Source organism: Heliconius melpomene, chromosome 11, assembly GCF_056956725.1.
Source record: "Heliconius melpomene rosina isolate 202511_hmr_F chromosome 11, ASM5695672v1, whole genome shotgun sequence".
Classification (NCBI taxonomy): Eukaryota; Metazoa; Arthropoda; class Insecta; order Lepidoptera; family Nymphalidae; genus Heliconius; species Heliconius melpomene.
The window spans coordinates 11,911,157-11,926,036 of record NC_140399.1 but is presented as its reverse complement, the minus strand read 5'-3'; the positions used below and the strand labels follow the sequence as shown (position 1 = coordinate 11,926,036).

The window sequence follows — 14,880 nt, the reverse complement described above, 5'->3', positions numbered from 1 at the left end:
AGAGGGAACCTGGGAAGGTTCCCAAAAGTTGTTAAGACATTCCAAACGAGCTTTTGTCACGCCGTTATCAGAGCAAGGAAATATTAAATACTAGTAGATGCGCGCAGCTTCGCAATAAACCCCGAACCATGTGTTCAATGAACTATTTTTAAAAGTACAAATTTCAAATTTTATAAAAATAGGTGGCGATTTAAAGATTTTTCCATATAAGTTTTAAGAAAACGTCACTCAAAATGAGTTTGCTTAACGCATACATGGCGTGCGCTGGCTCAACCTTACGAGATACATAAAAACAATGTTTTACAAAAATATTGTCCTTTAAATAATGTTTAAAAAAGTCCGCGATGGTATATGTTATCTCTGAAGGTTGAGCAAAAGTAACCATTTTAATTAATTTACTTTAAATGTATCGGGATTTTGTTAATGTATTTCCTATAATTTGATATTCATCCTTATGAAAATAAATATAATAATCACTTTTAGCATTTCATCTAGATGGAAATTTAAAACGCGCGGAGCGCGTAGCCAAGTTTTTTTACAAACAAAACTGGCGAGCAGCACCGTGTGTTATTTTACACGAACCATTTGAAGCCACTTTTTACCTATTCGTAACTCAAAAACTATTCCATCTAAAGCTGTCATATTTGGCTCAAATATTTAGACCCCCTACCTGTATACGTGCATTAAATTTCATAAACACAGCTCAAACAGTTATTTAGATAATGACGTCCAAAAATCGTAAGTCTTTAGGGGGGTGACTGACCTATAGACCTTAATGTTAACCACGTTCCAGATGACCTAGAATGGTGAAATTTAGCATCCGGTTTAGTAATTGGGTGTATGTCAAGGGAAAAATCCGAAACTAGTATTTTTTTAATATTTTCTTATAATTTTTCTATAAATAGATTCAATTAGGAACATTTACTTATAGTGCCTGTAAAGAAATCATAGCAATCAAAGTTCATGATAATTGATTTTTAGGCTTAGCGCCTGACAAAAAAATAAGAGCAATGCATTATTTATATATGTTGCTTTAATTTATGTCACGCGTTAGTAAATATTTTATTTGTTATGGAGACTAACTTCACTATTACTTACGTAAGCCATCTAAAACAACACGATGCTTTCAAGTATATTTTATAATATAAGATAAGATATGTCTCCATTTGTAGCTGAAAATGACTCTAATTTATGTCCTGAGAAAGCCTGTCATCATGTGGACTTCAAGGACTTACCCTCCACCCACCCTTAGGGGGAGAATTCTAGAAAACGATGAAACACGCGTTCAAATAAATACTTTTAAAAATCAAAATTTCAAATTTTATAAAAATCGGTGCCGATTTAAATTTTTTTCCATACAAACTTTGAACCCCTATTTCACCCCTTTAGGGTTAAAATTTTTCAAAATCCCTTCTGAGTGGATGTCCAGATTACGAAAGTAAACTTTTGTTCAAATTTAACGTTTCTACCAACAGCGGTTACGGCTGTGCGTGCGTCTTACCTCAGTCAGTAAGGACAAGTCCTATTATATATATATAGATAATTTAAACATTTTAGTACTTATTATACTAAGAGTATTTGCATAGTCGATTAACGTATTTGATATTAAATACCTGAAGAACTTTTATTAAATTAGTGAATCACGTTTACATTTTTAAATATAAATTATTATAAAAAAGATACATTTAAAAATATAAAAAAACCACTCTTCCGAGGGCGGGACAAGGGTCCAAGCCATCGGTGGCTAGGGCTCCAGAGAGAGGAACCTCCGCACAATACGTGCCGTCTCAAGTAATACTGCCTTCTGTATCCGGTTCTTGATCCAACAGCTAAACGATAGCCTCTTAAGGTGTTGGTCGAGGCTTTTCGCTATTAAACCGTTAACCGAAACCACTATCGGCACAATGATAACAAATAACAAATTATTATAACAAATTATTATTACAATATTTAAGTACTAAGTCCTATAAGGGTTCTGTTTTATTGCTTTCGAGGTACAGAATCCTAAAACAGAAAAAAAATACACTAAAAAATAAATATTATATTGATAAAAATATATATAAAATTTAATAATAATATACTATCTGTAAGGTCAGTCGTGGCACAGGGGCACAAAGTATGACTGTAAAACCTGACTGGTTGTGAGTTCGATTCCCACTCGAGGAAATGAAATATTTATTTAAACTTATATTTCCATTTCTTCGCTCTGGTGTCGAGGCAAGGCGCGGCGTAGAGTTCCGCCACTCAACACGCAATGCCTTCAGAATTCGATGGAAAGTGGAGTTACTGAGTCTTTTAACACTAGGTTCTCTATGTCTACTCTTCTATGTGCGGGATACAGCGTGAAGCTGATTTGATTTTTATTTTGATATATTGTCAGCCTACCAGCTATCTTAACAGAAGTAATTATAAAGTAATTATTAACAGTAAAAATTTAAGTAAATGTTAATAAAAAAATAAGAGAAAAAAAGAGAAAATTAAAAATTACTTAAACAAAATAATAAAAAATAAATAAATCCGCTTTACGGTGTATCCCACACATAGCGAGGTAAACAGAGGGAACCTAGTGTTAAGACACTCAGTAAATCCACTTTCCATCGAATTCTGGAGGCATTGCGTGTTGAGTTATTCCAAAAAAATAATAAAATTAGAAAAAAATAATAATAAATATATCAGATTTCTAAACGCAGCATACATTGATTACTTTCTAATCTGACAACTGTCATTTAATCAACAAAATAAAAACTATACTCGAGATTCATAGATAAATATAATCTATTTTCATATATAATTAAATATCGTCTTAAGAGTAATAAAACATAATATTATTGACCATAATAAAAAAGTAAATACCTAATTATATTAGATATATTTTATTGTACGAAGGCGCTCATATTTTAATGGTTTTTTGGCCTGGGTTTCATGATTTTACTGGTTTTAGGAACACTTGTGAAAACGGCAGAGAACGAAGTCGACCTTGGGATCATATCAATTCAGATTGGTACCGTCAGCACTTAATAAACTTATTGTTTATATTTTTTCCAAGACATGTTGAACATTGAGTCGTTCAATAAATAGAATTGCTTGTGGTTGAAACAAGAACCTTACACCGAATTGTTCCAATGCCTCCCGATGGGAGCTGTCTCTTCCATGCTATTGCATATTCTTTGTTTGAGCGTATTGATATACAACAAACTAATAAATTGCGCGAGACTATAGTAGAGTACGTATGTCGTAACTGGAATGATTTAAGTATCTACACCAGCGCTCGAAACGGGAATCCTTACTCTTCTAAAGAAGACATGTTTTGCTTAACTACGTACGGAGCTACTTCCGAAATAAAGGCTGCAGTAGATTTGTACAATATTAAGATAGAAGTATATTATCACAATGGTGTCTTACTTGGTTTATTCGGCGAAGAGAGATGTCCTATGAAGCGCTTACTCTAAACTATGTTTTGAAAAGAGCAACTATTGAGTTTCTTGCCGTAGTAGCTTCCTATGGGAAAAGTACTTGTAATGGCCAAATTCAATAAAGAATATTTAGATTTTGATTACATTATGAACCTTTCTACTTATGATTTCTGTACAAAAAGTAATGATATCCCGTCAAAAACATAAATGTAAAATGAAAGCCAAGTTCTGTAACAAAACGTATGCTTTCAGCGATAAAAGAAGTGAGATGTAAATGTATGCCAAGTTCAATGGTCAGTCCTGAAATTTATTTTAAACAATATAAAATATTTTATAACAACTGAAAATGCCCATTCTTCTTACAACTTGGAAACTTTATTTATGTGTAATATCTGACTTGGCTAGTTTTCATATGAATTTACAATAGAATCTGAATAGAATAGAATTTGAATACATTCATTAATATCGATGTAAATTAATTTGTTATTACATTCATAAATTACAATAGAATCTGAATAGAACAGAATTTGAATACATTCATTAATATCGATGTAAATTAATTTGTTATTACATTCATAAATTACAATAGAATCTGAATAGAATAGAATTTGAATACATTCATTAATATCGATGTAAATTAATTTGTTATTACATTCATAAATTACAATAGAATCTGAATAGAACAGAATTTGAATACATTCATTAATATCGATGTAAATTAATTTGAAAACTAGCCAAGTCAGATATTACACATAAATAAAGTTTCCAAGTTGTAAGAAGAATGGGCATTTTCAGTTGTTATAAAATATTTTATATTGTTTAAAATAAATTTCAGGACTGACCATTGAACTTGGCATACATTTACATCTCACTTCTTTTATCGCTGAAAGCATACGTTTTGTTACAGAACTTGGCTTTCATTTTACATTTATGTTTTTGACGGGATTATAGTTTACTGTATAACATTCTAATAAATAAATAAGATGTCACTGATGCGAAATGACCCAGCCTTCGGGCGGCACAGTATGAGTATGACCGACGCGAACGGGCAGACGACGTTGAGGCTTTATAAATTTTCATACATTTTCGAACTATTGTTAATTTTTATGTAATTATTTGCTGTTTACGATTAATTTATACTTTTTTTTAACCGACTTCTGTAAGAAAAGGAGGTTATCAATTCGACTGTATTTTTTTTTTTTTTTTTTTATGTTTGTTACCTCATAACTTTTAACTGGGTGGACCGATTTTGATAAATTTTTTTTATTTGAAAGGTATAGCTTCCCGAATGGTCCCATTTTTTTTTGGTCCATGTCTGACAATGGTATCCATGAGAAAATCACATAAGTCTTAAATTTGCATTATGCATGTGCGCGACTAATAGCCGAATAACTCAATGTCGCGCCAACCGATTTTGATGATTCTTTTTTTATTTGAAAGGATACACTTCAAGGATAATTTGGTGAAAGTTTGGTTAGGTTTCGATTATGGAATCCGGAGAAAATTGAGAAAGTTTGTTTTTTTTGGTCAAAAATTAATTATACTGTAATAGTTACAAGCAAAAACTTTTTAAATTGATGTCAGAAGTGAGATTCCTGATCGTTGCATTTCTTTTCAACCAATCTCAAAAAAGAGGATGTTCTCATTTTCAACCAACTTCAAAAAAGGGAGATTCCGAATTCACCCGAATACTCTTTATGTTTGTTCTTGTCAATATACCAAAATGTAACTTTGCACAAAAATAATAGCTAATTAAATGAAGTTTTACATAGAACAATCACAACCACTCGTTGACAACCACTAGCACCACCATCACCACTCGTTCAAGAAGCATAATTTTAAGATCTACCCATCACTAAAAATCGTAAAATAAATTAATTTTTAACAAAAACAAAAACCGACTTCTAACAACGAACTAAAAAGTGAAAAATAATTATATAAAGATTTTATAATTTTGAAGTCGGTGTCAAACTAATGCTACAACACCTTTACTACAATATCTAATTACTAAGCCTGTTTGTTTTACTTGGCACCGACTTCAAAATTATAAAATCTTTATATAATTATTTTTCACTTTTTAGTTCGTTGTTAGAAGTCGGTTTTTGTTTTTGTTAAAAATTAATTTATTGGTTCTATTCCAACAGAAATCGAACTCGAACTCTATTAGAAGAAAACCAAAGTGTAGTTTAGAAATAGTTTAATTATTTGATGTGGTATAAAGTTTGATCCTGCGTGACATTGCCCGCTACTTGCTATTTAATGTTTTTTTTTTGACTAGTCGGGCAGTTTCAACGTCTGTCATTTGTCTTACTTTTATAATTGCGAACGCGACAGAGCTGAGTTTATCCGTAAGTCTTCTTTTTTAGCCTATTTTGACTATTTAGACTTATATTTTTTTTGCTAATTCTATTGAAAATTGCAAATAATTTCATAAATATATTTAATAAATATTCTTATAGTTAAAGCAGGCGAAGGCGCGTCCGGGTCCGCTAGTATATGTATAACGTTTGAAATCAAAATATATTTTACAGTGACATTCGCATTTATATTAATAAAGATTACATGTCTTTCATTTTCTTAGATATACAATACTATTGCATTTAAATTGGTGCCCACTGCCCAGTGGTGGTGGTGGTGGTGGTGGTAGCGACCGTGACATTTGCACAATTACTCGTTTTAAATGCCTAAGTGGCATTTAAAACGAGTAATTGTGCAAATATAATCGAAAGCTCATAACTTGTTGATCAGATATAATGCATGTAACTACTAACTGTTAATGTGTATTTGTCATACGCAGAGTAGTCGGTTAGCTTTTAAGTGATATTAAATTGGATCGTTTGCTCTTTAATTTTTTTTTAAATATTTACGTGCAGTTCTTTTAAACGTCAGATCAGTAAAACGCGTCGAGATAACAACAAAATGAAATAATGTAAAAAATAAACGGATAAATAGAGGACCTTTTTTAATTTTTTTATACATATAATATTGTTTAAATAATAAATCCGAACAAGTACATATTTAAGTATAAATCATGATGACAGAGGATAAACCGCCATATATTATGAAGCCTACGTCAGCGACACCTCCGCTGTAAACAGACACGACAAGGAAGCTCTACATGCGTAAATTACGTATCTTTAGGTATTTTTATCTTCGCTTGTTTCGCCTCGCTTCCGCATTTATTTGGAGTAGGTAACAAAGGTAAGGTAATATACTTAAATTCAGTGACTTTTATAGTCTTTATATATATTTTTTATTCGATTTTACATTAATGTTCTATAATATTTACAAGTAATTAATTATAATTCATAATGAAAAGTGGTACAAATATTTAGCAGTGTTTATGGACTTATTTTGGCGTGCCAACGAACTCTCAGCAAAGCAAAAAGATGGCATTGTCAGCACTTAGTGTCACTTTGACTTGAATAATCTATTCTATACTTGTATATATATAAAATAAAGTCGGGTTTGTTACAACACTTATAACTCGACATCTGCTGGATCAATTTTCATTGTTTTAGATTCGTTCGATTTGTCTCCGCCCCGAATAGCAGAATACATCTTAAAAACAATGAAAAATCAACGAATACATCGTTACAAAAGATGAATTATTTTCTTTATATGTATTTATATCAAATAATGAAATATTAGGTCACCTTTACTGTTCAAAATTCAATTTTCCACAGAAACTAGAGCGCCAACTACAAATAAGTATAAACTTGATTAAGAGAGGTTCAAAGAAGATAGTTTATAGAACGAAATGTTCCGCCCCGAGGGAAATTTAAATGTTGAAATTTAATCTCCTGACTGATAGCAGCAGTGCAGCGGGATGTCCTTATTACTACTGTACTTGTCTTACAATTATGTAAAACTAATAAGGTTGTCCGAAGTGTCGTATTATTGGCTATCCATCACCGAAGGTAGAACAGTTAGCCGCGTCAACTAATGACTTACTCATTTAGGCCTACTCCAATAAGATAAGGCGAAATATGTTATCTTCATAATCTCTATACTTAAATAATTTACTTTATAACTTCAAATTATTATAAAAAAGACACAAGATACAGATTATTTGTTTCTTTTGCATCGCAACTGTTTTGAATTCAATTACTATTCTAAGGAACGAATTATTTTCTTTTCATCGATCTGGTAACAATTATCTATGATCGCGGCGTTAATTTCCGCAACTCAACACTATTAATCGGGAAGCTATTAATTATAAACAATTTAATTATTTTGATTTAATTTAGTTATCTGATTTAACCAATTACATTAAGCAAGCTCGTTTCACGATGACCAACAGGATATAATCTTCGGAAGTGCGCAGTAAGCACGTCCACTCTGAGCCGAGACCGACACCAAAAATGTGCAGACAGACAGACATACCTACATCCGGTTGACATTTACATATATAAACATTAAAGTATTTGTCTATTTGGACCGATTTCAATTTGTAACGGTGACATATTCAAGTAGATAGGGAACTTTCGGGGTTAATTCGAGCGCGGCAGATTAAGATACTGGGGATTCCTTGTACTCCATATGTATGACCGCGCGTCTAGGATTAAGGATCAGATTAGTAAAAAAAATTGATCATCTGACATTCTCGAGCGCATCAAATTAAGGTAGGGTAAGTTAGTTACATCGTGTATATTCCACTAATCTGACAATTTGAGAATGACGCAAAGGAAAACCGACTGGTTGTGGGTTCAATCTCCATTCCAGGAGATGAAATAGTTATTTTAATTTATATATCCATTTCTTCGTTCTGGTGTCGAGCCAAAGTGTAGCGTTGAGTTCTGCCACTCAACATGCAATGCCTCCAGAATTCGGCAGAAAAAGGGGAACGGAGTGTCTTAACATTGGGTTCCCTCTGTCTACCCTGACGTGTACGGGATACAGCGTGAAGCTGATTTATTTGATTTTAATATTTTTTTAATACACATTAAAAATATTCGACTCTAACCTAAGTCTTCTTAGACGGTTTTGAAATATTTTTAATCTGTCTCTAAACGGTATTCGCATATTTCTTCAGAGAACTTCTTGGCATTCCGATCGCGTTTTAGGAAGAGATGCTTGGAGCAGTGCCTCTTAACCGAAAGTTGGAAAAGCTTGAAATTCCTATTCATGTCCACCTCCGCTGTCTCTTCTCTGCCTAAAAAAACATATTATGTTAAAAAATTAAATTATATTTACCGAATTTTAACATAGGTTGTGTCTGTCATGGCGCAAAGCCTCACTCGTGTAAGAAGACACACAACATCCATTGCATCGAAAATTGGGCGGTGCGTTGGGAACGTAGTGTTTAAATACTTCCCTTTGGCTACCCTTCTATATATTAAATTTCTTAATGAAATTACATTAATTCATAATTTTATATGCCACTTATGGCTAATGTAACTTCTCATAATGATGCCACTTGAGACACATCTCATAAGCTTGAGTAATGAGGACCCTTTATCTCCCCGCGAATAGTGGAGTAAACTTGCACAAATGCTAGTGTACTAACATTTTGAAACTCCCTTTGACTCTTTATTTTTGTTCTTTTATAATGAGGTCAGTCGTAGAGCAGGGGCACAAGCAAGCGACTGGTTGTAGGTTCGATTCCCACTCGAAGAAATGAAATATTTAATACTTTCATTTCCTTACTGTGGTAACAAGGCAAAGCACGGCGTTGAGTTTCGCCACTCAATAATAATTCGGCGAGCGAGACTTATGGGAACTTTAAATTTAAATAACTGGAGACGTAGAATTCGTTAAAGTATGGATCGCTTTAAAACCGATGCAAATAAACTACCTATCAAATTCATGTTAATTAATAATTAATTTATGTATACGAGTTTGGTCTTAAAGTTATTAAATTATTTCTATAATACAGGAATTATGCTTATCAGAATGTTCATCGGTATTTAAATAACTTCGTGCTTACGATAGCTTCTATGCAACAAGCGTCCATATGAACGACACATAAATTCCCATATTTGGTGATTAAAATAAACTTAAATTATGTATTTGTGCTCAGCTTATGTTATTTAAGGCATTCCAAAGATATATAAATTGTACGAAACCGCATCTAATGACATCGATAGCTAGATATCTAAATGAAGACGGACGAATTTAAATTTGTATTCACTTTCTCACGTGTGTCGTCGATAATTATTCAAAATGTCGATCAATATATTGTAGTTTTTACATATTTTTTGTGGTTTCAATATATCTTGTGGAAGTAGACAGCTATTCGCTTTTGAAAACTAAAAGTGAAAAATATTTGGAAAGAATAATATATACAATCTTGTGTACCGCACCACACACCAATTGTATTTGAACCCCACGTCTACCCCCCCTTGTCCAAATACGTCACAATTTAATAGAATTGATGGTTTCCTTCGCAAATATAAGTAATCTACGAAAATTTCAATAAATCTTATCGTTAATACGTTTTTATAATGAAAATAACAAGGATTATCGACATGATAGATAGACGATGCGATAGTCTATCGCGCGGATTAGCCGAGCCAAGGAGGGCTCTCACAGAACAAGTCAGCCGGCCAACCAGCAATAATGGACAATGGACCCGTCTTTCTCATTAAGGTCAGTTTTCTTTGAATATTGTAGGATCTAGGCGCTCTCTAACTACCTATTAAATTGTTTTACGTATCATTTCAGCCCATTTGAAAGTTCTCTTATTGTACTTCAGCTATTTGTATAGTTGTGATATAGTATATCTTATCGTTATCGAAGTTTGTTTTTGAATTATATTGATAATTTAATAATCGTTCGACCTTGAAATAATTAGCGGTAAAAATTCTATAATTGATCAAAGAAAATATTTACATATTACATTATTTACATATTGTCTTAAAATCTATATAACTTTTTATTTCTGTATATATCCTCTCGGCAGGCTAAAGAGGAGGGCAGAGAAACTTGTCTTTATTTTCTCTGTCTAATCTATATACATATAAATTAACATATATATCCAAAACCAATAAAGAATACACTTGCAATTAGTGTTCTTGAAACAATAAAAAAAAGCCTAAAGTTAAGGGAAAAAAATATTTCACACGTCATAAATAATACGAATTTCTATGATGTTAACTCAACCTTTGTTAAATCGAGTTCGTTGGGTCCTATGAAATTGATTCAATAAAACCCTACATAGTTACGAGAGGTGCCAAAATTCAGTTATGATTTACGAATCGTATGTTCAAATTTGTTATCTATCAAGAAACTACCTTGTATATTTTTTTTAGAAAACTTATAAAATCACGATAACGCCCAACTATAGCAGGTGCTCCATCTGTTGCTACCAATATAATATTTGACATAGGAATTGCTTACAACAAATAAGCCTTAAAAACATGAAATATTGATTCATCTTTAGTAACGGTTGTTAAAGTTCTTACAAATACCAATTCTTCGTAGATATTTTGATCCATAATAAAACGAACATACACCAATAATTACCATCAGGGGTCGGCAGACCTGCAAGCCACTTTGGGAATCACTATAGCGTCCTCATAATATTCAAATTCGTAACGCTCAGTTTTAGTTCACCAGATTGTCACAAGAGCCTATTGTTTATCAATCTAGCGATAAAAACTTTCAAACGCAAGTGTAACTTTAGCTTCGGCATATAGCTGAAAAAATGTGACTTAGATTGTAAATCAAAGAACGTTTATACACTTCAAGTAATGGATGGAATTCCAAATAGCTAAACATAGCTGCTGACAGCAGCTGCGTCCTAAGGATATTTTAGATCTGGCCGCATAGTTCGCGGATGCCAATATAAATGAAGGAGGTTCGCTTATTTTAGCTCTCTAATAAAGACTAGGGCATAAAGTGTGAGCGACTAGTTATAGGTCCGATCCACATTCGAGGAGATGAATATAGTGCGGCGTTGAGTTACGCCACTCAGCACGCACTGCCTCCAGAATTCGGCGGAAAGTACGGAGTCTCTTAAATACTAGTTTCCCTCTGCCTACAATGTTGTGTGTGGAATACAGCGTAAAGCTGATTTTTTCATAAAGACTAGCATTTCACATATTTTATTCGTATTGACAGGTTGCTTCTGTGTTTTGAATCTAGATTGCATGAAGAATCTGTAGATGAATCCAACATGCCATTCGACACCTTTAATTATTATTTTTACTAAAGTAAACTTTTGAAATATTATTTAGTATTTACCAAATATTTATAAAATAGTCTATACAATAATCGCTGGTAATTTCTAGAAGTTAAATATAAACTCTTAAGGTGATGCCAATAAAGATCGAGAAAGTGCTCGTATAATCAACGGCCGATTGTTTGACTGTGTGTCGCCCATTAAACTTGGAACACGTCAAAACTAACCTTCGCAAAAACGAATACCATTCGACCACAATGCCCCTGTTTACAAAATAACAATTTACTGATTTGCTATTTTCAGTAGTATCGTTTTTTATTAGTTGAATGAATTCCAGAGTAGGCATTTTGTATTAGGTTGCGGAACCCAACGCCGCGCTTTCAGTAACTGGATCACATATGAACATTATATACGTTCCCTGTATGGGGATTGAATCGATTACACCACAATGTTAAGTATAGTAAAAGCTTAAAAATAGTATTTTTTTATATATTGCAATTATTACTTACTCTTTCGTTCTAATAAACAACTTGGTTGATTTTTATATTATATTTTTTCTGCATATTTCGTATTATTATTATATACAATAATATATTTATAAACTGTTGAAACTAGAACAACAAAAAATGAAGTCGGTCATGAAACTTTGTAATCGATTTCCGTCGAGTGAATATTGCGTTACAATACATTTATTTTATTATCTCCATCCTTCTGCCTTATAGGCTATGTAGTGATCACCTGAAAACGTTCAATAACGTATTTACATGACACACTACTAGTAGGGAACGAAAGTGTCTTAATGGGAACGGAATGTATTAACACTAGATTCCCTCCGATCATCATGTTTTGTGCAGTATTCAGCGTTGACACACACTAGTTGGCAGATGTTCTAATCATAAAAGGGAACGCATAAATTGATTCCCCTAGTAGAATTTGAAGTCACAACCCTCAAATTTATGGAACATATAACATGTATGTTGTATACAAAACAAACATTGAACAGCGTGATCGATGATAGGCTCTATTCCGTCGTTCAGCTTCATTAATTGGCCATGCGTCGCGTCGGCGCGGTGACGTGCTGTGTGTTATTTCAATACACGTGTAGTGATGTATTTGCTTACTTCAATACTGAATTTGTGTTCTGTTTTTGAAAATTATAACTTTTTTTCTATTTATTTGCGTATTTTTTTGTTATTCCTTTGTATTTTTTTTATTTATATATTTAATTGCTTGAAGTCATCTCGTGATACATGAAGCATCGAAGTTCTAATAATCGACAAAAAATGGAGTTGGAGGAGGAAGTCAAGATTTAAGACTCTAATATTAAATCAAAATTTCCTCTGCCTACACCGCCAAAATTAACGGAGAAAAACAAACAACACATTGAAATTACTGTAAACTTAACATCTATTTAGACGTAGAAATTGTAGATTATATTTTACTAGCCGACGCGCGCAGCTTCTCACCCTTAGGGAGTAAATTAAAATAAACCACGAAATACGTCTTCAACTTTTTTGAGTCTAAATTTCAAATTTTACAAAATTCGACGGTGATTTGAGAATTTTCTATACAAACTTTCAACCCCCTTATTTGCACCATTAGGGGTTGAATTCTAAAAAACCACGAAATACGTGTTCAATAAAACATTTTCAAGAGTATGAATTTCAAATTTCATAAAAATCGGTGCCGATTTAAATTTTTTCCATACAACCTTTCAACTCCTATTTCATCCCTTCAGGGTAAAAATTTTTCAAAATCCCTTAGTAGATGTCCAGATTATAAAAAAACATCTGTCCAAATTTCACGTCACACGTGTTCACGTTCACAGCGGTTACGGCTGTGCGTGCGTCTTATCTCAGTCAGTGGGAACAAGTCCTACTACAAAAATTTGATGACTAACAGTACACAGAAACGATTGCATTAACATGATATTTTAGACGCAAATATCGATAAAATGAAGTTAATGATAACTTTTTATTGATATTGTATGGCTTTACGGGATTTTGCCCAATGGAAGTTATGAAGGTCTATATAACGATGTCACGGTTTCTGTCTGGGAGCGAGCCCAGCTTCAGGAAATACGATACAAATCTAAGCAATAAATAAATATATTTTTTCACTTTTAATATCTGTGGTAATACAAATGAAGAGAAAAAAATAGAAAAAATAAACAACCGGAAAAAAACTAGATATTGATCGTCTTCTTATGTTATAGAATAACTGGCAATTATTATCATCCATATCTGCTAGATTTCCACCGAAGCTATAAATACATATAAAGAGAGACCACATTCCGACAGTCTCGTAAGAAACGACTCCCGTTTTGTATCGTAGCGATGCCGGTTGTTTCTTATTTGGTACTTAATGCTATTGCATGCATATGCTATCTTGTTATTAGATACTTTTTGTTTACTGCACATAGTAGGGTAGGCAGAGGGATTTGGGAACCTGAATTCTGGAGGAATTCTATGTTGATTGGCGGAACTCAACGGCGCTTTGTCACGTTATCAGTGAAGAAATAAAAATATAAATATTTCATGTTCTCCGGTGGGAATCGAACCCACAACCTGTCGCGCTTACAGGCGCACGCTTATGCCACTGCATCACTGCGTCACGATTAACATCAAATTAATTAACAATATACATAAGTTGTTAAATTCCTTACAACTTACTAATGGTTATGCACATTACCTCGATTGACTTGCAAAAGCAGGCTACTGTTCAACGGTAATTATAATTTAAAATGTAAATACCATAATAGCATAATTAAGAAGGTACTTGCATGTTGCTACATGTACAGGGTCGTGGGTTCAATTCACACGTGCCTATAATATATTTCGTAAGACTAATTGTAGAATTGATTTTCGTCCCTCAAAATGCAGTTTCCAAACATTATGCTCTTTCTCTGCCTTCTACTTTTACTTCTTTAACGACAGTTCAATAAGTCTTGTTTCACTAAATTCAATTTCCTTTTTTTTACAGGCTGGTGAAGCAGGTATCGTGGTGCTTCGACCTGAGGCTCTAGCAGCAGAATCAGAATCGGAGGAGGAAGACACGCGGCCGCCGTCACCACTCAGCGTGCGGTTTGTGAATGACAATATACTCATCAATGGCAAGTCCTCGATGGCCGCCAGACCCACCAAAGCAACGAAGGACCGAGCAGCTAAGGTAAATTATAAGACGTCTTGCCGAACAAAGCAGATTGTCTGGACTTCCTCCACTCAACCCAAGAGTGTTTCAACTATCCTGTATGCGTAAGCTAGCTTAGCTTGTTAGTAAATATTTATTACGGAGTTCCCTGCATGCTATGCGTTGATGCAGCCTAGGATGATGCGTGATTGC

At 33.3% G+C, this 14,880-nt stretch overlaps 1 protein-coding gene across 3 annotated transcripts in view; it reads left to right on the top strand.

The window, feature by feature from the left end:
* LOC146534949 (uncharacterized) overlaps positions 1-14,880 on the top strand; it is a 46,464-nt gene that overhangs the window by 23,900 nt on the left and 7,684 nt on the right. For all 3 annotated transcript variants that reach the window (XM_085192522.1, XM_085192523.1, XM_085192521.1), the window contains one exon: positions 14,521-14,706. In XM_085192522.1, the coding sequence (XP_085048648.1) occupies positions 14,521-14,706 (186 nt within the window). The remainder of the gene's footprint in view (positions 1-14,520; positions 14,707-14,880) is intronic.